A 25,609-nucleotide genomic window follows, 5' to 3' on the forward strand; every position below is an offset into this window, starting at 1 on the left:
GGCCAAGGGATTACTAACAAGACACCCACCCAGGCTCCAGCATCATAGTTTTTAGCTAGAGATTTCAATGTGTGGGAGGGAGGTGTAAAAAAATAATTTGTTCTGTTATCACCTCCATTGGCTTCCCGCTTGGAGTCGCTGAAGTTTTCAAGTCATGGTGGCTCCGCTCCTAGCAGGGCTGCGGAAACAAGGTTGCCCTTTTTACCTGTTGACGCAAGTAAGCCCCCAGAGATGACTGTGCTGAGAAAGAGGTTTGCGTAAGAAAAAGGCTATGTTCCTGCAGCCGTCTCAAATAGAATCCACCAGCTGTCTCTCCTAGGGCTGGCTTACCTAAGAAGGGATTTTTACAAAGATAGAAAATCTTTCTTCTGCTTCGGTGCAGGGGAGCCCAGATAAGGGACAGGCTATGAAATGGTGATACGAAAATTCCTAACAGGCCATTTTCTAAAGGCGGCTCTGGACACTCAGGGAAATGACAGCAGCCAGGGGCTCTGAACAGAAGTGGGGCAGATGTCTGACGTGCCCCTTTCAAAGGCTATAAAATCTGCCTGCGGTAAAGAACCCCTGGGTAGAATGTCGCTGTCTGTTATTTGAGTAACCGAAGGTATGGGCATGAGAGCGAGGCCTGTGCTTTCAAGCCGAGACCACAGTTTTCCTGCGTAAACTAGGTTGCAGAAACAGTTGCAGAAGAGGGATCCTGTAGGAAGAAGACATTAGTGCGGACAGTTTTGGTGAGATGCCATTAATGGGAATTTCGCACACATTCCTAGGTAATTATTACGGGATTCACTCACTGTCTAATTGGATCATAACCTGCTATTTCATTGAGACTGGGATCCACAGACTTTAGCTAGTTTGTTCGTTCTGTGTTAGGAATTAAATTGGGGACTTTAAATTTTTAAATGAAAAGCACCTCTCTTTGTTCTCAAAGCCCCGAAGTGCCCCTTCATCATCGTGCCCTTGAAGGGAAATCCACTAATTGCCCTTGGCAGTCTGACTCACGGTGGCGAAGGCTCAGGCAAGCGTGGGCTGCAGGAGCTCTCTGACCACGTGATCTCCCTGAACTGCTTTCCCAGATGCTGAGCAGGTCACCTCAGGGGAAATTGAGACTGTTATTTTCCTGCGGGTCATCCATTCTTAGGAGACATAGCCAGTGTAGACTCTGTATTTTTATCATCTGCAAAAGGGCAAGACAGACTACATCCCTGCTATTAAAGGATCAGCAAGTACAAGGGTGATAAAGCCCCTACAACCCTGAAATCGCCTTTAAGGCTGTTTGCAGGGAGGCATCAGACAAGCAGAAAAGACATTTGGAGTCTTGGCTGTGTGTAATGACAGGTTTGGTGGCTTCCCGAGGCTGAGTTTAAAAATGACAGAGGGGAAGATCATCTTGGCAGAAATGTCATTATCCCTGGAGAGAAAACTTCCCAATATATGCCAGCCTTTCAAGTGAGTAAACGTGGGTCTCCCCAACCGGGACAGCAAGCTTAAGCAAATCAGTTTTACCAAAGGTCACTTAGGAGGATAATTCTGAATGTGCGCTATGCTCTCCTTCCTAAGCAGACGGAGTTAGACAAAAGCAACATACGATTCGCTGGTCGGTGTAATCCCCGCTGCTGTAGGAGGTGGCCAGCGTGGAGGAGCACTTCTCAGCGTACCAGGGGGACAGGCCTTGCTGGGAGGCACTGCTGATGGAGATGGTGTAGATGCTGTCTGTGTAGCCATCGCAGTCACAATTGTCTCCCTGGCGGCCCCCATTCCCAGAAGCCCAGACGAAGATGGAGCCCTTCCCCTGTCTCCCCTAAAGGAAAAGCCAGAATGCATAACATCTGTCATTGTCTATTGGAGTCACTGTCATACCCCAATAAAATCCCCAACAATTACATGCATGAATTTCTCAGAGACAGTTTTGGGGGGTCTATTTTCAACTCCAGGACTTTCAGCATCAGTATTGGAAATCTCACAAGACTATGCATTATAAATCACTGGACTCTGTCTCTGGGCCCTCTCTGGGCCCTCTCTGGGGTAGGGCCGAGCACACGTTTTTCTGTCTTTCTTTTATTTATTATGTGGATTCATAATCTAGCCTTTAGCATTTGCTCATCTTCTTCCACTCCTCTTATGTCACTATGCTTGCATCTTTGAACTTCCTCTCTTTCTTTCTGCTTGAATCTTCTGGCTGACTGATAGAATGACAAAATCAGGCATTATTCAGATCTGCCTTGCAGCTGCATTAAAAGGGACTCGTCGATTGAATGGAATTCATCAAGGCCGGCCTTTCTATGATTTTTCGATTTGTGTGCTCTCCAAAGTTTCTACTTTTGTTTCATCCTGTGGAGTACAAGGCCTTAGAATCTGTGCAAGAATGCAGTAAATCCAAGCAGCACAGCAACCCGACCAAGGCACGAGTATTCAACAGGCATGTGCACAGCAGAAGGCAGCACGCTTCTATATTGAAGAATGCATTTTCAGAGCATTTGAAAGAAGTCTGGGTCATAGTTTACCTAGTTGTAAAAATCCAAAAGCAGCAGGAGAATGAGAAAGGAGAAAGAAATGTCCAGAAGTACTTTTAAAGAAAGCATCCTAGACTGGGTGCCGTGGCTCACACCTGTAATCCTAGCACTCTAGGAGGCCAAGGCAGGAGGATCACTTGAGCTCAGGAGTTCGAGACCAGCCTGAACCCTGAACAAGAGCGAGACCTCGTCTCTACTAAAAATACAAAAATTAGCCGGGCGTGCTGGCATGCACCTGTAGTCCTAGCCACTCAGGAGGCTGAGGCAGGAGGATCACAGGAGTTTGAGGTTGCTGTGAGCTAGGCTGATGCCATGGCACTCTAGCACAGGTGACAGAGTGAGACTTTGTCTCAAAAATAAATAAAAAATAAACAAAGAAATAAATACAAAAATAAAGAAAATATCCTAAAAGTGATGAACTTCTGTTCAACATCAGACCCAAATAGGTAAAACTCTCTTAACCCTTAACTCTCACCCTTCTGAAGAATGATTTGGCTCTCTAAGTGCATTTAAAATTGTATGGTTAAGAAATTCACGGCCATTTCTTTCCATATAACCTAAGTGTTGTTCCCTTCTCCTCATATTCAAATGGTCGGGTTTCATCTCATGTGGGTCTGTGTTGAGTATCTCACCTGTTTGACACCGTACTCAAAAGCCTTCTGCGCCAGCCTGCCAGGCCCTTCCACCGTCTTCCCATCATCATTGGGGCCCCAGCTCGCACTGTAAATATCCACGTGCCCAGGATTGAATCCAATCGAACTGGCCTCAATGGCATCTGTCACAATGCCATCCAGCATTCTTATGCCTGAGCAACAAAACAAACCACCCTCACACAAAGGTTGATGTCAGTATGTACATGTAGAAAAGCACAATGCTGTTAACATTCATATTTTTGAAGGACTCTCAAAAGAGTCAAAACCAAGACAACCACTGGATGTCCCCAATGCCTGTGACCCAGCTACTAACAGCACAGCAGGATAGGACAAGTCACTGCCCCCATAAGCTTTCTTGTCTCCTCGTTAGAGATAATAGTATGCACTGAGCAAGCAGCTGTGACTTTTCTTTGTTCCACTGAAGGCTCTGTTCCCAGTAATACCTCTGGGATTGAGGTTGCAGGGGTGTAGCATCCTTGGATGACAGGAAGTGGCCATGGTTCCTGTCAATTACAAATGTCTCCCCTCCCTCCACTACCATCCCAACGAAATGACAGAACAGCTTTCAGAATGACCACCAAACAGCCCTCGCTCAATGCACCTGCTCATGACTGTGCCATGAATGGCTGTGGCCGAGTCTGCGCCATACAAAGGACGCTGGACAGGAAACCGTGCAGCTTGAAAAGATCGAGCCACAATAGGAAATGAGCAAATAGGGAAAGAACTCTTGTTTCTAAGCACTGATTAAAAATAACCTAGAGGCCATTCTTTTATGTGTTTGCTAAGAACCATTTTCAAGACACACGCTTCCTTTTCTCCTAAATAATCTCAAGGATGAAATCATTGCCATGGATTTCACTCCCGAGGGGGAATCATTTTTCATTAGGAGAAGGTAGAAGTGGTAGCTCTTTGTGCTTTCCAATAGGCTGTTGCCCATCATCACACTTGCGAATGCAAGAGACAAAAACAATTTGGACAGATACAGGCAGCTACTTGGTTATTTCTGGCTTCAGGCTCATAATGCAATAGAGTGCACAGCCTTAGATTTGCACACTGTTATTTACTATGGAGCAAAGGTAAAAGGACATGGAATTGACATGATCAGTGAAAGTTGTATTTGTTAAAAAAAAATGTTTAAAAATGCATCTCAAGAAAAAAATTTCCGTCTCTGCTACTTGCTAGCTGTGTAACCTTGAGCAAGCCATTAACCTCTCTGTGTCTCAGTTTCTTCAACTGTAAAATGGGGATGATAATAACAGTTCATGTGCATTGAAGATATTCTATGTACAGCCACCATTCTACACATTCTACCGGCTTTATATGTATGAACTCATCTATCCTCACAACAACTATTTGAGGTGGGTGCTGTAATTCTTTCCATTTTGTAGGTAGAGAGATTGAGACCAGAGAGGGATGGTGGCTTGCCTAAGGCCACAGAGCTTGAAATCGGGGAGCCAGGATTTGAACCCTGGAAATCTGGCACCCAAATCCACCCTGTTAACCACCAGGATACAGTGCCTATAATGTGTTGTAGGGTATGTGATTGACATACAGTAGGTGACTAATAAATGAAAAGTATTGTTAAAAAATGCATTTGGGGCTAGATCACTAAAAGGTAGAGTAATGAAAAAAAAATCAGTAGGTTTGGAATCTAAAGACTTATGTCTCAGTTCTACACTGTCACAAACTAGATTTTGTTACCTTAAAAGGATTTGTTCCATAAAATTTGGATTTAGTCAAAAGGTTGCCCTCAAGGATCCAGAAGGCCACATGTGGCCTTGAGGCCATGGGTTCCCCACCCCTTAGATGATTCTCTCACAAGCTACAGCTGTTTAGTTCATCAGGACTAAGAAAGTGAATTCTTTTTCTAGCTGATTACCTAATTTGCGCTTCTGCCTTCATTATCTTTAAATTAACAGAGCACTTTGAAGATGTTAGTATCAAAGGAATCAGGAATGACACTTAAAATCTAAAAGTGTCCTATATTAATGAGATATGCATTATATACTCCAGGATGTATATTTATTTGATTTCTAAAAAGGAATACATAACCAAATTCAAGGTTTGTTCAGGTGGGGCTTAATGGGGTTTTATTGTAATTGATATGTTCTAAAATTGATCGTTTTGTTGTGGTTATCGTTTTTGAAAGCCAACTAAACACTAAAGTCAGGGCATAATGCGAAAGCCAGAGGTAGGGATAGAGCACAGAGGAGTCTGTCAGCCCCTGCAGACCCACTGTCCACCCTTCTCCGTCGGGACAGGGACTGCAGCAGTGGGCTCTCTTGCCATCCCATTGGGTTTAGCATTTGTCCCAGTGAAGACACCAGCAGGAGGGTGGGGGGTGAGAGGAGAGGGAGGCATCTGTTTCCCTGGATCCTCTCAGCCTGGAAGTAGCTCTGCTGATATACTCAAGGGCCACCCAGGGGCTCTCTCCTGGACCACAGCTTTCTCCCTCCACTTTGTATGACCGCCCCTTCCCTTTGCTCTTTCAGGCCTAATGATGGTAACATCTGCCCACATTTGTTAGCCCCTCGTTGGTTTCCTCTAACTCTTATAAATGGTTTCTTTATTAAAATGTCCTCTGTTGCCCTAATGGAACTTACCCTGTGTTTCCCCATAAAGATACTGACTAAAATAATTAGAAATTCTACACCCTTGCTATCAAAGATAACCTTTGTTTTCTTAACAAACAAGTACGTATTTTGCTGGTAGGTCACACCTGTAATCCCAGCACTTTGGAAGGCCAAGACTGGAGTATGGCTTGAGGCCAGGAGTTCAAGACCAGCCTGAGCAACATAGCAAGACCCTGTCTCAAAAAAAAAAAATTTTTTTTGAAGCTATTCTTTGCTATGGAAGGAAGAACTTCTACAGAATTGAGAGAGAGGGAAAGTCTTAGCCTGAATTTACCTCCTCCTTCTGCTCCCTTAGCAAACACTCAATAACAAACCCTTCTAAATCAGAACATAGAGAGAAAGAGATTTGGTTTAAATGTTATTCAACATTTCCATATTTTTTTTTTCCTGCCAAGATGTATAGGCTATATTCAGCTATCCATTTTCCGGGAATCCGTATCCGTTGATTTGCTTGCAAATCATGCTCAAGTCCCGTAGCAAATTTTACATGGAATTCATTTCTTCCTTTGTTTGTTGAAAACAAAAGCCTCCCCCACTGGCCCCACCCCCATTTATAACAAGTGGTGAAAGCCTCGCGTTAAAGCACCAAACTACGGGAACCACCCTCCGCTTTACCTCCAACTTTGGCATTGTACGCAACTCCAACCCCACACTTGAGGTTATTGGCTTGCATGGCAATTTCTCCTGCACACCTGGTCCCATGTCTGAGAATTAAAAAATGAGAATTAAAAAATAAGAATTTTAAAACAAAAATAAGAACAACACATTTGTTTTGCACATGAATGACCATGGCACATAGATATATTTACTTTTTGTCAGCGTTGTTGCTGGTTTTCCTCCCATTGGTATTAGATGAAATTTATTTTCAGATGAAGGGCACAGGTACTAGAGCCAAAGTGATGTGAGTTTAAATTCTGGCTTTTGCCATTACCTAGTGGTGTGGCCTTGTGTAATTCACTTACTCTGAAAGGGTTGCTGTGAAGATCACATGAAATAATGTGTATAGAGCACTTAGAACGGGCTGACAGAGAGTAAGGATTCGGAAGTGTTCGTGATTAGTATTATATAAGAACTCTGACACTCAGAAACAACTTCAGAGGAACGGCTTGTGCTGCGTACTGCTTGGTAGTGAAGTGGCTCCTCACTTTCCTCCCTAGCGACTGCCCTGGAGTAGGTTGCCCTGGCCAGCCTCAGTGGGATACGATAGAACAAAGGCCCCCTTTAAACCCTCCTCCTCTTCTCTAATCACACACCACACTTTAATGTCTGAGGATTATCTGGCACCAAGAGGAGCTTGAGATATTCATGAAACACTACAGACTAATTGGGAAATGAGAATGTTCCTGTAACTCTGACTGAGGCTAGAAGCCTGAACAAAATTGGTTTTGCAATCAGGCAAAGAGGGTAATTTATGATTTCAGAGGATTTGGAAGAAAAATACATCTCCACAACACCAAATTCCACCACTAAAGCATCAATTCTGAAATTCTGGGAATGATAATTGTCTTTTCCCACCACAATCCATTCAGGAGGGCCCATAAGTCAGGAGCACATTAATGTGAATTCATTTATTTCATGGCTTTATTCCACTGTGGAAACAGCTGGGAGCAGTGTGAAGTCTGTTTGTGGCTCGGAATAGCCACTGACCAGATATACTTACCTAGAGGAAAAGAGAGGAAGGGTTAGCTCTGAGCAACAATGTTGGCTGGCTACTTTTAGACTCTACCTTGCTGGCCATCTATTAGTTCAGCCTAGCATGAAATATAAAATTCCTAAATTGGGCCATCCAAAATAATTTTGTTTAGCTTCTTTTTCCTAAAGTAACAAAGATAATTTCCTTGTCTCCTGTCACTAAATGATGTTCCTGCTCCTTCATGTTAAGATGGAATAGGAATTCTGAGTCAGGAAAATGTAATTCTCTTTAATTTAAGGTCTTCCCTGATGCAGCAGACATCTGCTTCTTCTTTGTGTGCTAGCACTTCCCCCTTTTGGGAAGCAACCCTCCTTGATTTCTTGCAGTTGATTCAATCATTGGGCCCCTCCTCTAGGACAGCTTTCAAGACTGATGCAGATTATGGGGAAAAGGACCCTACTCTTTCTTGGGAATCTCAAGCTTTACATTCCATGCGAGCCAAGTGGGTCTTTCTCTGCCTGGCAAGATTCTGTTGAGAATGATGCTAAGTGGAGGTGAGCAGCACTAGGAGATGGAGACAGAGCACTCGGTGTCCTGAGGACATATTTGTTTGAGCTCCTGGATCTTGCCACATCCGAAGCTAGAACATCCCTTGGGTGAATTTAAAAAAAAAAAAAAAAAAAAAAAATCTCCATGTTACTTAATCTTTGAGTTGGATTCTTTCATTTGCAACTGAAGCTGTTCTGACCAACACACCCATTCTCTGAGAAATGTGTTCACATTTGAACACATAGAAGGCATCTTATGCTTAGTTGATGGATTAGCCTTCTTTGCCTTTATAGAAGGAGAAATTCAGTTGTCATCTCTGAGAAAGTGCTTCCAGAAGTCACCACTGCATATATTTCTATTTATACAGGATGGGATATAGGACCCAGGATAGCAAAAGAATCCAGTGAAAGTCTCCAGCCTGAGCGAACAGAATCAACCTATTGACAAACATCCCCAGAATTGTATCTCTGTCCTAAAAAATGATACAATGTGAAACCACCTATTATTTCTCTCTTCTTACATACTAAGAACTGACTATTTTCTAGTGAAAGTTGCAGTAGGATCATGGTACCATTATGGGTTGATGTGTTTTCCTCCTCTTATCCTCATTTCCCACCTCACATATTGAGAAAACGGGAAGACTTTATCAAAGTGTGTCTGTGTCATTCTTTATAGACCTGCAGCTCTTTTTCTTCCCTAAATGAGGTGCTGAGATAAAAGAACCCTCTATTATCTTAGAACAATGGTTGTAACTGGCATTTAAACAAATTGATTTTTTTAAAAAATTATTCCACAAGATAGTTTAAAGAGTACTATTACTTTGGTTAAAAAAACCCTTGTCACACATGCTATTTAACTAGAAAAATAATCCGTAATTGGTATTGAAATACTAAATACAGATTCATGCCAGCTCAATAGTAAGACTTACCTGCACTTTTAAGATTTTATTATTTAGTTATTCTTTTGATTTGCAAAGGAGCATTTACATGTGGCTTTTATTCATCTCATTTACATAGTAATAAAGAACAACAGCAATACAGACAGTTTGGAGAGATAATGCCCTTGGAATTGGGAGATAATAGGTCTGCAATTGCTATAAAAGCCAAGACAAAATGAGGCCATTCATGTTCCAAACTTGAGGGATTTATGTCTGACAACATACTAGAAGGGTAACTATATTTTTTATTATACCTTCTGATAAATGATAGGGATGCTACCTTTTAAATTATAGTCAAGAGGACCCTGAGAGACAGTTGTTCATTGAGTCATTTTCAAATAGCAGATTTGGAATTGGCTTAGAAAATTGACTTGTCTCTGCTTCTGCTCATATTGGATGATATTGTCCTTGTCATGTTAATTTCTCACTGAAACAAGGTCAGCCTCAGTTGGTAAACGAGAAGCCTTGATCATCCTCATCATTACTGTCATTGTCACTATGATCATCGCCATCACAGCAAACACTTATTACCTTATTTTTATGTTCCAGGCAGTGCCCAAGCCATTTATATTTTTATATATATAAACTCATTTAATCCCTATAACTTAATGTAGTAGATATCCCTTTTCAAAAGATGATAAAACCTAAGTACAAAAAAGTTAAATAATTTGCTCATGATCACTCAACCATTAAGTGGCACAGGCAAGATTTGATCTAAATCTGGCTCCAAAGTCTGTGCCTGTAACTGTTGGGCTGTGCCATGCTACTTCCATGCTATGTGGAAGGTTCACGGCAGGCTGTGCTCTGGAAGCTCAGCGTTTTCAGGCACAAAATAAATATCAGTATATGGGCTACTTTCTTGGGGTCTTTGTAGCTCCCTGAATTGGGGGAAATTATATTTCATTATATATATGTTATTATAAATGCTGTGCTATGAGATTATCTCTTTTTCTGGCAAGGAAGAGGAAACTTTGAGTCTTCCTCTTCATGACCAGAGAAACTCTAGAGAGTAGCATTTCATCAAATGTTCGCCTACAACGCAGCCACCACACAAGTCATCACACACATTGGAACCCACGGCCAGACCCAGGATCTACCCAGGATCTCCCCGGGAAGGAGGCTGACACCTCTAGCTAAGTCTCTGCAGCTGCACCCATGCAGCTGGCAGCGGATTTCCCTCTTAGTTTTAATCAAGGGGGTGGAATAAAAGTTGTCATTTTTACTATATTCTGAGAAGAGTGCCCTCGTCTTCCAAGTACTTATCACACATTTGCTTTGGAAGTTTCTTTCAGAAACATAGAGAGCAAGTGCCTTGTCACCATTTTGGGGGACAAAAAAAAAAAAAAAGAGAGAGAGACAGAAGTGAGTGATTTCCCCCTGAGGCCACTCACTACACTGGTAATTGGCAAAGCCGTGACTGCCACCCAGGCTAACACTGCAAGATGGTGCTCCAAAAGAGCAGAGGTTCCTACTGGTCCTGCACTACCCTGACTCAGAAATAGGGCAAAAAGTTTGTCTTGGGGCCCTGTTATAAGTTCCTGAGACACTCCCACTTTCCTCCAAGGGTGCTTCTGCCAGTGGTTCCTATTGTGTCCTTACTGGAGTGTTTGAACCTCTAAGGTTATTTATGGTTAACTCCTTTACTCAAACTCTCAAAGAAATAAATGGTGCTGAAATAATTAGTACATCTGAACCTTTTACACGCCTCCCCTTCTCCCCAAGGAAGAAATATACACCCAGAAGTTGAGGCCGCATCCTCTCTTCCTGGGGTTTGTTGGCCTTCTAGAGGTGGGGACCAGCCAAAAAAAGAAATAACTTGAGGTCAAAATGACTGCACTGGCCATGTGAGAGTTCTCAGAGAGAATAAGGAGGGTGGGGGCGGGTAGAGAGAGCAAGAGAAACTTGGCTGGCCTAAGTTGGGTAATAGTCCAAGAGACAGAGTCATCCAGAGAGAAAAGGGAAGCACTTATGTGCCATCTACCAAGAGCTTTTAGTTGCTTTGCTCTTTCCATTCCCATTTGTAGCAGCAAGCCCTAATTTTGACCTTGGCTTTGATCTATTTTGGTGCAAGTCTCTTCTGGGTGGAAAAAAATGGAGAGGAAAGTTTAAATGTCTCCTTGAAGTCTGTGAGAAATATCAGAATGAACAAAGATGAGTTCTCCCATGGGCAAGGACACTTTGAGGGTCCATATGCCTAGAGGGTGAAGTTTCTTTGGGGCTACGAAAGAGGGTTAAAAGTCTCTTGCCTCTGAGTCTTTGGCTTCTTGCTGTGGAATGTCTGGCTCTTGACCTCCCTTATCACCCTGTGGCTGCAATGGAGAGAGGGTTAATGAAGGATTCAGACGCTGTCTTCTTTCTCTTCCTTTTGGCTTTACACCAGCAGGAACTCTTGGGCAGGCTGCTAACTGGTTCAAAGCCCTGGACCCTGTGTTGGATTTGGGGGCCAGGTTTCAGGGGCATTTCTCTCGTCCAGAGTCCAGTAGTGCTCTTCTGGGAGAACTGGTGAGAGTGGTTGTAGCCGCCATAGGAAGTTGGGGGCATCATTCATATACATCATATATCTTTTTATGAGTAACATCAAGTATGTTGCTAATTGTAAAAGATTCATAGAGAAATCGTGAGGACTTAAACTTTGTACTCTTTATGTCCCAAACATTCTTTCTAAAGCTACAATTATTCGGTAACACTTGAGGGGAGAATTTCATAACATAAGAAAGAGAATTTCATAATACAAGAAGTTTGATGAAAATATGATTCTATATAAACCAAAAGGAATATAAAAATATTACAGAAGCTTTGGTTTCTGTTTTAAAAGCAAAAAAAAATATATTGTGGTATGGAATGGTGTACATTAACATTTTCTGAGAGCTGAAATGTGGGTCAACTTTATAGAATAATTTTCTCAAACAAGATAAAAGCATTTTAAAATATTTTACTTCCCCAGATAAACATTTACTCACTTATTCTCATTTGTGGGATCGTATCGGGGAAACGGATCATGGTCATTATCATTAAAATCATAGCTAGCCTCTGGATCCTAAAATGACAACAAAAATAACACTGTAGCATCATAAAAAAGGCAGCACTTTCCAGCCTTTTACCCCTTCCCCTTCTATCCTGGCTGATAGCTCAAAAGCCTGCATTTCAGTTTCTGGACTAGTCACTGAGTATGTATTATACCCACAAACCAGGCAGAGATGATAAACACAACAAAGCAAGCCAGTATCCAGTTCTCAGTGAATGTTTACCAAAATTATGGTTCAAAGATGCTCATAGGAGGTTCGAGCTGGAATGAATCAGTCTTCTTAGCTCAATCACCTCATTTTTCAGATGAGGAAATTGATGCCCAGAGAAGGTGAATGACTTAACTAGGCCATAAAGTTACTTAGTGACACTTTGACACTCATCTCTCTTAAAAATATAGGTTCGGAGAGATGGTTATGCTCTGGGACCCCAGTCCATGGTGACCTCCTTCAGCCTCCCAAGGTACACTAAGTAAACGTGTAATTTAAATAAAGAGAGTATGTTTGAAGTTCCAGACAAGTTTCCAGGTCACACTCCCTTTTCCAACCAGATTGCTACATTTAAACATCTCCCACATAGAAATTCTATCATCAATACTGCTACTTCTCAATATTTTCCATATCTTTCAATAATTCCTACTTGATACTCTGTGCTAACGTTTTCTGTTCTTTTCCTTCCCTTTTCCTTTGCTCTTTAGCTTTCAGTTATAGCTGGGGAATGTTGGATGGGTGGGAAGGATGAGAAAGGCAAGGGACAATCTTAAAGATGAAACATCTGCCTCCCTGATCTGAAGGCCTCAGATATATTATGGAGTTCATATTATATTATGAACTTCAGAAACAATGAAGCAAATAGCTATCATTTATTTATTTTCCCATTTCTGGTAAACTCTTCCTTTCTCAAGTTGGCCTATTTGCACTGTGTGGTATTCACTTTAATTTGCATGGAAGGAATCACATTCACAAAGTCAGGGATGTTGACCCATAAAAGATGTGAGGAGGAAGACTGAATATGATCTCAGGCATCAGGCTTGATTTGATTACTTTAATGCTCAAAACACTGAGTGATTCAGTATCTCAGTGGTTTTTAATAACTTAATTGGTGTAGGTACCTCCCCTTCTTCTACCAATGTACATTCTTTTGAGCAATCTTTGACCCCACTGAATTTTTTCAATGCCACTGGTATGAAATAAGTTCATATCGGCTGGTGAGAGGGTGAGGGAAGGGCCAAAGCATTGGCCCGTTGTCCTAGGTGCTGACATTAGAGCAGCATGCCCTAGAAGGGAAGGAAAGCCCTAACTATGTATCTGCGTAGACAGCTCCCCAAGTCACAGCCATAGGAGAGCCCAGACTCACATAATTGGCATAAATATCTGTGTGATTCCACTCCAAGCCATCATCCAGTACAGTGATAACAACTCCTTTGCCCGTAATGCCTTTCTGCCAAACAGGTATCACGTGAAGATCCAGCTTGGGCAGGGCTGCAGTCATCCTGGTATCTTGCTGGTAAAGGAAAGCAAGAAGCATTCGTAAAATTATGATTTGCTTTCTACAAAGTGGGAACGTAAGCTCCAACCTGGAGACCCATCTTTCTTTTTCCTTGGGTCACTCTACTCTTTAGAAAGGGGCAATTAGGTGAAATGAAAACTAAAGTTCAGCCAAATGAATCATCAGAGTGCTGCTCTTCTCCCAACTGTTCCAGTGGAAAATCACTTGAAAGGATGAATCAACAGGGCTCCATCTCTTTGTACTACATGGCTTCAAAGAAGTTTATCCCTAAGTTTCTTTCATTTATTATAATATACTTAAGCTTTTCATCTATCTGAAGCTTTATTTGATGGTCTATGTTTCCATCTCTCCCCAAATCCTGATTCTCCATCTCCATTGCCACACTTAACTCATATTATATTGTCTGCATGGATGTTTTAGAACTTTTCTTCTAAAAGAAGAAGCAGAACTTGGAATGCAGGAGACTGTGATCTTATCAGGAATTGCTGTTTAATTTAGGGAGTAAGTATCTGTGAGAGGAGATTTGGGGTTTTCCTTTACAGATAATTTTTCTGATAGTTATGGTGTGTGGGACTGTGGAGAGGAAGAGTTGGGTGGCAAGGGAACACAGATATAAGCACATTTCCAAGCACATGAGAGAGATTCAGTAGAAGAATGCCAGGTACCTGGTGAAAGGGTCAGCAAGAAATTTATAAGTAATAACAGTCAAAAGTGTCAGTGAATGGGCTGTCCCTTTGCTATTGCTCCTCAGAAAGAGGTGTGTATCTGGTGGTGGGGACAGGATTTTACCAGGCCAGTGGGAAGCTAAATCACAGGAGGCTAGAACCATGCACAGATTGTTGGCCAACGCCAGAGAAAAAGGCCTTTGTGTCAGTTCCAGGAGCAATTATAGATTGTGGTTGTTTAGGGTATGACCTCTGTAGCCATAGATTATGGTCCCGTCACTAGTAGCTGTGTGATTTTGGCAAATTATTCTACTTGCCAATGTCTCTGTTTCTTCATTGGTTAAATGGGCGTAATTACTGTACTGACAACATAAGATAGTTGTGAGGACTAAATGAGTTAATTCATGTCAAACACTTAGAACAGTATTTGGCACATAGCAAATGCACAAGAAATGTTAGCTGATATGTTTATTTTGCTGCAATGAGCAAGTACTTAGGTTAAGATAGTGGCAAGAGAAAACTGATCCTCTTTTCCATTCATTATGCAAGAAGAGTGCCTTAGCTTAAGGTTGTCATGAAAAATTATCTTTTATAATAGTCTCAACAATAAACCCTTCTATTAACATGTATCACTACTATGGAGGCTTAACATTAAAACTGAAGAGAGGACACCCTGAAGACAGACAGCAACACTTACAATTTCTCCACTCAATCCCCACACACCACCAAGGATTTTGTAACTACCTTAAAGGTCGATTGGTTTGCAAGTCTAGACATTTGCAATAGACATTTCTTGTGTTCCTCTTTTAGAGATTATCAGCTGTATCATGTAAGAATTGTCATTCAGGGCTGTATATACCAAATTATGTTCCCTATAATCTGTAATTTAAAGAGTTCTCAATCGTAACTTTAACCAAATGAGATTTTTGCCGTGAGTATTGTTTTTGGAACTACTATCCTACAATACATGATTCTTCTGCATTATCTCCCCAGATAAGCTTAAGGAACAAAAAGATGACAATCGCTTCTCTTATAACAGCTAAAGACCTCTGTTTCAGAAAGCCTCACCCAGCAAAACAAAAGATCCAGATCAAGTAAGGTCCCATTAGCCCTACTCTCTAGATAACATGGCCCTATAATAAATTTTCCATTATAAAGAAGGGTCTATTGTGCGGATGTAACAATATAAAGAAGACAGAGCCTACAGAGTCTTTCTGTAGGTACTTACCAAGTACCATTGCTGATTCCACATCGGATCATTGAAGAGATTTACCGCCGAGTCTCTCAGAGCTGAACGTTTACTTCTCTCTTTTTCATACTGTTGTTCAGCCCATATAACCTATAAGTATTTTTACAGCAACAAAATCAAAAGTCAAATAGCCACCTCTGTATAATCATCTTCCCTCTATCTCCAGTACCCTGCCTGTCACAGTTCAGGCAGCTCCACAGTGTTTTTGTTTGACTGCGGATCAAACTGGCAGCTCAGTGAGAAGAAGGGATTGCCCACTGGGGAGATGAACATTTCCTCTATTACAGCAAAGTGCACCTTTAGGGGGAGGAGAAGCAGTCAGTGAAATGATAATTCCCTCAAATTATTTACACTGTGGTTACAGTGGAAGCAAAAGTTCAGTCCTCTTTCATCAGCAAATGGGCCATAATGCCCATTTTTATATTGAGGTTCCAGGGCTACATAGCTGAAAATTTGTCCACTTTAATGGAATGAGTCAACAGGCTGAGAAATTTCAGAGACTGCTGTTGTGGTGTTCTTATAGATTAATTTCTTTTTCTTTACATGCAAAAGGTAGAAATTGCAAATATAACACAAGACAAGAATGTTTCTGTGTCTTTGCACATTTGAAAATCTGGCTCCCCTGTGTTTAAACCTCCTGTTTAAGAGTATTTAATATGCAAAACAGATCCAGGGTGATGAATGAGCACTACTGACCATACACACTTACCATTAATTCAGTCTCGTGTATTATGCAAGGAGATCTGACAATACAAAAATTACCTGCCACACATCTATGGCATAATCCTATAATACTTGAGGCCCTAGGAGACTGAGGGGCTGCCTTGCAGTTATATTCATTATGAGATAATGCTATATTCTTATTTTGCTGGACAACATAACTATTTCCTATTCAAAACAGATTTTTTCTGTTGTATACATGATAACAGTCCAGTGTGTGGTTTGATATTGTTAATGTGAGAGTACTCATGAATCAAATCCAAAAATAAAAACTGAAAAATAACTTACAACTAAAGGGTAAAACCACCCACTAAGACTGCCCTGAATTTTCAATTAGAAAATATACTGCAAACCTATTATAAACATTGGGAAGGACTTGAGAGCTAGAAATTAGTCACTATAATTTATTTTTAAAGTGCTTGTATTTTCAAGCTTAATTGTTTTGGCTTAAAATACCTCAATGCTTGGAATACTGCCTGTCATCTGAGTTGGTCTTTGGAAGCTGGCTGCTAGGGAACAAGTACTAATCTTTGAGGTAGAGGGTCACTTACAGTTGGAGATTTCATTAACAGACTTATAAAGATAGACTATCTCTGCATTTCACAGGGCTGATTTGAAAGAATATTATCCCCCATCAAAAAAAAGCAATAAAATGAAAATCAAGAGCAATTTTTAGAAATGGAATGTAAGAAGAGGCACTCTGCAATCTGATCAGATAAACATCCAATTGTTGGAAACAGTGTTATGATTAATGTCATTAACTCAGAATCACATATTAATCTCTAGAAGAGCAGACCAAATGGAATAGAGAAAAATTGATGGTGTCTTTCTATTATGTATAATAGGTATGATGTACTTAATTGTAAATCATACTTTTGAAAGAGCAAAGATCATCTACTCCAACCTTATACTTCAAGCTCTATGGTTCTAGGAATTTTCCTAAAATAAAATTATTCCTGGGCTAATTTTTATAGTATTATATAAACTCCTTTTTTTTTTTTTTACAAAGTTATATCTGTGTTAGAGAGTAAATTCTTAGCTCTTTGTCATTATGCCTCAGGATTCCCCCCAAAATCAACTATCAAGGAATGAACTATCATTTTTTACAAGATAATTTGAGTAAGAATAACAGGTAGGTATGCTTCACTCAGTCTAATTTTCTGCTATGAAGATGAGAAGAGAGGTCAGTTTGACTTCCTTGTGCATTAACGAGCATTTGAGGCATGCATTTAGGCAGAGAAGGAAATCCTTCTCAAAACCTAGCCAGAGTTCTAGGAGTTGTCTGTCTTTTCAGAACCTACATACAATAAGCCATATGCCTTGGGGTGGGTAAGAGAAGACCACACTGAACAAGAAACTTTTGAAGTAAAGTTCGGGGTCTCTAATTGGGTCTTCCACATCTAGCCATAAATTGTCAAAAAGAGCCAGCAATGGGTGTACATGAGCTGTAGAGTCACTGTCCATGGTCCTGATACAGCATTATTTTTCAGAATGTGGTTGCTTCTTTTATGTTTGAACACTGGTGACCCAGGCCCAATCATTCTCTATCCTCATAATTTGCCTTCTTCTTCTTCAAATTCTTTCAGTTATAGAATGAATAAAACATCAAATTATTTTACAGGATTCATGAATTCCATGTACTTTGAACAGTTCTATCACCTTTCTGTCACTCATACTTTTTTCCCCCCCTGGGAAGTGGAAAGGATATTTTTAATCCTCTCACCAAGAGGATCTCTCACTATAATTCTCCAGGGTGTCCTAGGCAACAGAAATCATATAGACAGATAGGCCAACCAGGATAAATTTCCTTCAGGATGGCACATTCTTGAGAAAAGGCAACATTGTATATGCAAACTGCAATATTCCCCACATAGTCAACATTTTCTATTAATACGTTCACCAACCTTGAAAACAGACTTCAAAAATCAATAGGTACATTAGCTATATATTCAAATTATCCCTACCTTATTTACATATATTCATTCTAGACATTTTCTGCTATTGCCTAATTATTAGATCAGATAAACCAGGATGAAAAGAGATCAAATGGTTTACATCAAACAATAAAATACTTATGGAAACATTTGCCTCATGAAGACATGGATTTAGTGTTCTCTTGTAAACACTAGTTCCACCATATAGAAATGGTGGAATGTTTTTCAGTTACACAGAAATGTTATTGAAAGCAAGGTTCATGTATTTGTTTGGCATCCCCACATTGTTATTAAAGTGCTTAGTACAAAACAGGTACATAATAAAAACTTGCTGATTGATTGTATTGTCAACATTTTCATTAGTGCTGCTTCCTGATTTTCAATATTCACTTTCGTTGCTCTTAGACTGGATTTGTGAACATACATATAAAATTAACTTTAGCTAAATATAATTGTAATATATATAAACCTCAGCTTAACAAATCCAATCCAATCTTGTTATTATTATGTGCAATTATAACTTTATGGAAAGACTAGAAACATTACAGTTAAACAATCATGATCACAATAAAAAGAACCCTATATAATATTTGCAAAATTATCTTGTTCTCATTAGAAATCATAAAGAAAGCAGTTAAGTCAGGGTATTGATTTGAAGACAAATGCATGGCACTTACACGATCATCATCAGATAATCTCTTAGTGATATGAAGGGCACTCCTTCGAGACCTTCGGGGATGGTTTTTATGTTTGAATAAATAATGATTTTCAAGTGATCCAATCTAGAAAAGGAAAAAATTAAAATAAAAACCCACTTTCCTAAACAAGTATGACCAGTTTGAAACCCAACTAAATTTGAGGCAGGCAACTTTTATAAGCCCATTCCTTCTACCTGAAATAACGTTTTTCTTCATGAGGAAGGAACTGATAGTGGTCTTGAGATGATCCTCATGATATTATTTGCTTAGGCTCACAGTGTACTTGGGGGCTGATGATGCTTCTGTTTCACACATTTTAGAGGAACTACATTTGGTTTTGTGTGACAATATTGTATAAGTAGACATTTCACACGCACACAAAAATACTGATTTAGTCAAATGTATCCTGTCAGAGAACAATTATCTGTGGAAAGCAGGCAAACACCTGGGGTACTATCCATGGTCAGTGCTACATTTAACTAAAAAAATTCATTATTGCTATAAAATGTAGCCATTGAATCCATAGTGATAATTGTTATTAACTACTATTAGTGACAATTTGATTTTCCACTAGTTCAAGAGTTTCAGAAAAGAGCATGCTACATTTAGGACAAGTGTTCCATTTTAGGTGTCTATACTTCTGTGGGTGGCTATCATCACCTTTGGTCCATTTGGAACTATGTTCATTATTCTTTCAAGCTAGTGACCGTTTACTCAAAATAGTACCAAAATTGAGGCTACCAAATCCTCTAGATGCTCTGTACTTTTTAAATTAACAAACAATTGACCACAGTTTTTTTTTTTCAGCAGCATGTTCTTTAAATTTGTGGTTCTCAATTTTTTAATAGAGATGCTTAGGCCCTGTTCCAAGTCTGAACCTCAGAGAGTGGATCTGCTATAAGCTGTAGATGGAATTTGAGAGAGAGATCAGTAGCTATAAGAAAATATCACCAATACTTAGCTCTGTTTCTGCTGACAATTGGTTTTGCTTCTTGTCACTAGCTTAATCTTAGCTTTATCCTGAGGCCATAAGGAACTCAGCATAGTAATGCAAAATTAGTATAATTTTAGTAATACTAAGCAAAAGGAGAAATAAGCAGAACCAGGAAAGCATTATCAATCTTTTAAAAATAATTATTATTCTAACAAAATAACTTTTGTTAAATTTGTTTTAGTAATGTCATTTTAACTAAAAATGGCTAGAGGAAATATAGCATTGCAAATCATATATAAATACAGACAGTTTTTCCCCACTATTTTTTTTAATGGTTTTTGTGGCTATGCCATTCCTTCCCAAAAGATCCTCCCAAGAACACTGATTTATTGTTTTTTACTTTTTTGATTTATGTTTATTTATTTTGAAATGCAGTTCTCACATTGAATGGTCCAGGTTTAGATGAGTGTCTAGGGCTAACAGGTGGGAAAAAAGAGGGATTTATTTTTGTTCTCTCTCCCAATCTCCTTCTACACAGTTACCAGTGTTATTCACCCTTTCAGTAGCTGCCCAAAGAATTAAATCCCTATTTTTCCCCCACAGGACATACATGATTTCCATGATGCCCACCGTACCCACAGGCACAGCTCCATCTGCTACTCACTCTCTCTTTCACTTTCTAAAATTCCCAACGATTGCCTGCAGTTACCAGACTTACTACTAAGTTGCTCTATGCCTCACTGTTTCCCCACAAGCTGTTTTCTATGCCTGGCATGACTTCTCATCATGTTCTCCTGGCAATCTCTGACTCTTCTTCCTAAACCCCATGCAGGTGTTTCTTCCTTTAGGCAGTCTTCTTTCACCTCTCCCAAATTCCCTTCCACCTTCATTCCTTCAACCAACAAACATTCAGACTCCAAGTACAACTTCTATCTTTATACAAATTAGATTCAGTTGTAATCCTTTGTTTCTAAGCCAGTCTCCTCTAGCTTCTTGATTCCTTGACAGTGTCTCTCCTCCTCCTCTTATTCCTCAGCCTGTAACACGGAACCTGGCACAGAGCAAGACCTGGGCAAAAAGCAAAAAGCAAAAGGCTCGCTCTGGTACTGGGACACCAGGAAGTCAATCTGCATTGACTTTCCTGCCAGGCATTTCAAACACAGTCTGGCTCATAAAGTTGGAGAATGAAGCCTCTAGCAAGAGAAGGCGTATTCCCCAGCGGATTCGATCTATGGAATCGCCAACGCCCACGCCGATTACTCATCCGTGACTTCAGCGGCTTCTCAATCACCACCTCCAGGAAAAACGCGCCAAAATGTTTTACAACTCCCTCCTCCCCCACTTCCAAGCTTACCAACTTAAAAGGCGGGGGGCCAGGGCTTGATTCTGAGCCAAGGAAAAGGAAAGCTCTCGATTAGAAGTCACACCCCCTGCAGTCCCCTGGGAATCGCGCAGCTAAGCAGTCTCTCTCTTAATGCCTTCACGCCCCATGCCCCGCAAGCTGTCTATTAACTCAGCCCCCGCTTGGACAGGCACCAGTTTCCATCATAAGCCGAAACCCCCGGGGAAACGATTACGCACTTGGCAGAGGAACAAGAAAGAAATAGATCCTTTCCCCAGAGTCAGTTCGGTTGCTCCAGCAAAGTTATGAAGCTCAGACTTTACAAGTTCCCAGTGAAAACCCCCGGAGCTCCCCAGAGTGATGAACCCGTGTCTTTCACCCACCTCTTCTCCCGCCAGCCTCCCAGGCCACTCCGCGGCCTCCCAACCTCCGGGTCTCGAGTCCCTGCAGCTGACGCTCTCCCAACGCCCCAAGGCTGCCGGCCGACATCCCCAAGCCTGCTTGGCCCCTGCATCGGGACTTGGATCTGCTGCTGCCATATTGAAAAGAAGGAAACAGCCGGCTCCTGACGCAGACCGCCTAATAGTCCTGGGGGATGGAGCGCACTGCCTCTCCCCGGGGCGCTTAGTTGGTGAGAGCTTGAGTGCATCCCAAGTTCCCTGAACAAGCGTGGAGGGATTTTTCTTCCAAACCGCGCGGGAACAGATTTCAATTCTAGAGCTGCCAACAGTAAGAATAAGCTCTACCCAGCTGCAGAGGCTTCCTTCTGCTTGGCTGCGCCCAGCCCAAACAGTAAATAATGCAAGCTTTCTCTCTCTCCCCAGCGTGCTAGGGGCGAGAGCTGGAGAAGCTCCTTGTTCTTTACCACTCTGGGCGCAGGAGAGTTGAACCTGGGGCTCCCACTTGAAACACCGCGCTACAGTCCCGCCAGTCCCCCCGAGCCCCAGAAAGTTTCTTGAAAGTGGAACCTCTTACCTGACCCAAAAGGTCATAGCCCAGCTCCTCGGCGATGGCCGAGGCTGCCGCCGGGCCCCCGGGGATCTCCGCCGCCCATTCATTGACAAACTGCCTCTTGGCTGTTACACTGTTGAGTGCACACCAAGCGCAAAAGAGGGTGAAAGCGGTACACTGCAGGGTCCGGGCTCTTCGCTCCATGGCTCACACACTCGCTCGCACACAAGTGGGAAGGAGAGAGGGAACAGAAACAAGACAGGAGAAAACCCAGACGGATTCGCCCTTCCCACCCTCGGGCTCTGGAGCACTCCTGGCTCCCGGCTGCTGTGCGAAGAGCTAGGAGGCGCGCGAGGAGAGGCTGGGCGGCGGCGAGCGCTCAGTGAAGCGCTTCGGTCTCCTGGCTGAGTGGAGCCCCAGCCCTTCCCAGCCAGAATGGAAATGAGTGTTTACACGTCAAATCGACGAAAGCCATCTCTTGACGTCAGATCTACCTGGACTAAGATCTGAATGGTATTCCCAGCGGGGTGGAGAAACGACTAAAATAAGCAGCGAGGGATTAAGAAAAGGAAGGAACAGTTTGCTGGGATCAGTTGAGTCTGCTCTCTGTCTGCTCATAAATTTTGCAGCCGTGAGAAACACCTTCACTTCTCAAAGAGGAGTGCCCCATTTGAATATAACTACCAAGAACCAAAGGCTGGGAGTGCAGCACACTTTTCCTCCCTCCTATCCATTTTATTTATATTTACTTTATTATCTCATGTGCAGAGGGGGTGGAGGAGGGGTGGATAGAATTCTTACAATGGCCCTTTGAATTTCAGCACCTGCTGTGAAGAACAGGGCTCTCAGATCTTTCAAACCGCACAGAGGCTGGGAGGGTAGAGAGAAGGAGGGAAGCCGCTGCTGCCCAAATTCTGCTTTAAATCGCCCCCCCCAAAAAAATAAACACGTCTCCAAAACAACGTTAAAGCAATACTTCTAAAATGAAATTTTAACTGTTCAAACCGCCTTAATTTACAAATTTACTTCCTTCTCTCTCTGATTCTCAACCTCAGTAAAACTATATCTAAAATTCTAGATATTTTAAAGCCCAGCACCACCACCACCTCTACAGTGCTTATCAGATAAATGATTAATTACATGATGTTTTAAAACAGATTTTTACAAATTTATCAACAAGGGGGATTAGGGTCCCAAATGCTGTTGTGTTGACTTGGAGAGCAAAAGGGCAGGTTTCCATAACTCTGAACTTTCCATTTTTCCCTCAGTGCAGCTCTTCACTTTGGTGCTGAACTGGAGCTGTGCCATTACTTTCCCATGAAATGTACAATGTCTCTTTGTAGAAAAATGTTTTCCTGTGGAAAGAAAATAAGCAAACATCCGAAAGAACCCTCCACCTTCCACCTTCCACCCGAGGGAATAAATTCAGTCTACCCTGGCGAAGCCTATTCCAATCTTGAGGGATTGAAGCTCAGGGTCTAGAATTCAGCACCGAGGTCTGGACAGCGACACACGTGGGCGGGCTGCCAAAGCTGCCTTTGCGTCTGAGCACCAAGAACCTCCGCCCTTCTGTAGCTGGCCGGCACCAGGCTGTTTCCCTTTTGACACGTGCCTTTCCCCCCTTTCGAACTGCAAATTAGGAAATTGGCCGCAGGGGGGAGTGTGGTTAGGTTTATGATCGTGACTACTGGCGTCGAGCTCTCGGGAACACGTTGGACTCAGCTCAAAAGTAAAATTGCAGGGAGATGAAAGTGAGCGAATGTGCAGGGTCTGAGAAATGTTTTTCTTGTTTTAAGCTCCCAACCGCCGGAGGGCGCAATCTATTCTAGAGAAATAGAAGAAAGAGAAGATTGGAAAGAAGACATACAACCTATGGAGAAAGGAAGCAAAAGATGTTCTTTATAAAAGCAAATGAGATAAGACTTGGTGGAGGATGGGGCTTAGCTAATTTTTCATTTGCCTACATGTTTGCAGAAATGTGGATTAGAATGATAATTTCTTTAAACATAAAGTATCTTTTCAAAAACAAATGCCAATGTTAATAAACTATGTGATGCAGTAAGTGTTTTACAATAATGGAATTCTCATGTGAGATGTTAGGGAATGGGCTCATATTGATAGCTCTGTGGTCTGCTTTTTCTCTTACATGTGGATAAATCCACATGTATGGGGATGTTGGCTGGGTGAGCTGTCTTCTTTTCACTTCACACCTCAGTCTGAGTTGTGGCCTCCAGCTCTCTAGGATGTTTCATTCTCACAGAAGACAGATGCTAACTGTGAGCTAGCAAGGCAAGGGAAACCCATGGAAAATGTTTAAAATGGTAGATATGGTCAGAACAGGAACATGATTATTATTATTAAGTAAATCGGTTTGGTAGAGTGTTGGCAATAAGGTCAGTGTCTCATTACTGAGGCATTTGTCTTAAATGGAGCACCATACAAGCCTGTAATAAACATTTGGTTGATATACCTAATAGGGAAAACTAAACTCTCACAAGAAGAAAATATCCCCATCCACACAATAATTGGTAATTTGTTCTGAAATTGTCTGATTTTGATCCTGTGAAACTTATTTGCCACAACTTCTGTGGTGCAGAAGAAATAACTTTTTGCCAAGGCTAGAGGTAAAAACAGATTTAGAATCTATGTTAACGTTTTCTTATCAAGGGCTAGTCCTGTTCTGCTTTGTGGGTCATAGTAATAACCTCCAGGCTCATCAGTGTTGCATTTTATATCATGAATTGGAAGAGCCAATTATCACCCCTTAAGTTGGTTTTAATAGCATTTGATTCACCTAATTAATTTATATAGAAAACAGAATAATCCAGAAACTAAAGAGGTCAGTGATTCTATTATGAATTATCAATTGAATGTCATGCCTTTCATAACTACTCACAACTGCCCAGGGATACAGTTAATAATTTATGAAGTTTTCTTGGAGATTAACACAAGCAATGCTAGTATGAGCAGACAGTAAGTATGTGTTCCAATGAGGTCTATAGATTGCCATATCTCTTTGGTCTTAGTAAACAAATGTTTGAAAGCTTTTGTTACTGTTAAATAAAACATGTATTCTCAAGTACAGTAAACAATGTGCTTAGTGATTTATTGTAACCATTCAGGTCAAGAAAAAGAACATTTCTAGTCCTACAATATTCCAAGATTTTCAAGAGATGTTAGAGAAGGGGTGAGAAATAACTTAGGTTTAACATTTTCCAATTATTATGTAGACTTATCTGTTTGCTTTCAGTAACAGCACTTATACATTAACTCAAATGCATGATAAATAGTCTGTAATTACACTAGAAGATTTTTTTGCAATAGAACATATTATAGAGGCAAACATACCTATAGCAGTGTTTCCACATCATAGAAAATAACAGTATTTCTATGGCACACTGGGATAAACTAGAGGAAATTTGGGGACATCTGTATGGGACTTGGTGAAGAATTTCATAACATTTTCTTTATATGATACAATTATGATAAGAAAATAAACTACATTATAAGCAATATATTCAAATTGTAGTAGATAACTTTAAATTGAATGATATGAGTATGCTTTCATCAATACAACTTTTTATCTCAGGTTTTATGCCTGAAAGGCTATATATCATTTCTAATCAAAAAATTTTAATGACAAATGTTCTTTTTAAATTCTTGAT

At 41.1% G+C, this 25,609-nt stretch overlaps 1 protein-coding gene across 1 annotated transcript in view; it reads right to left on the reverse strand.

The window, feature by feature from the left end:
- The window catches only part of PCSK1 (proprotein convertase subtilisin/kexin type 1), a 38,106-nt gene extending 15,882 nt beyond the window's left edge, over positions 1-22,224 (reverse strand). The window contains exons 1-8 of the mRNA XM_069492190.1: positions 21,969-22,224; positions 18,697-18,801; positions 15,345-15,455; positions 13,299-13,445; positions 11,879-11,955; positions 6,415-6,503; positions 3,146-3,318; positions 1,589-1,801 (exon numbers count right to left, since the gene is read on the reverse strand). Coding sequence (XP_069348291.1) covers positions 1,589-1,801; positions 3,146-3,318; positions 6,415-6,503; positions 11,879-11,955; positions 13,299-13,445; positions 15,345-15,455; positions 18,697-18,801; positions 21,969-22,148 — 1,095 coding nt within the window. The 5' untranslated portion in view covers positions 22,149-22,224. The remainder of the gene's footprint in view (positions 1-1,588; positions 1,802-3,145; positions 3,319-6,414; positions 6,504-11,878; positions 11,956-13,298; positions 13,446-15,344; positions 15,456-18,696; positions 18,802-21,968) is intronic.
- Between the last annotated feature and the right edge of the window lie 3,385 nt (positions 22,225-25,609).

The sequence above is a fragment of the Eulemur rufifrons genome, chromosome 17 (assembly GCF_041146395.1).
Source record: "Eulemur rufifrons isolate Redbay chromosome 17, OSU_ERuf_1, whole genome shotgun sequence".
NCBI classification, from domain to species: Eukaryota; Metazoa; Chordata; class Mammalia; order Primates; family Lemuridae; genus Eulemur; species Eulemur rufifrons.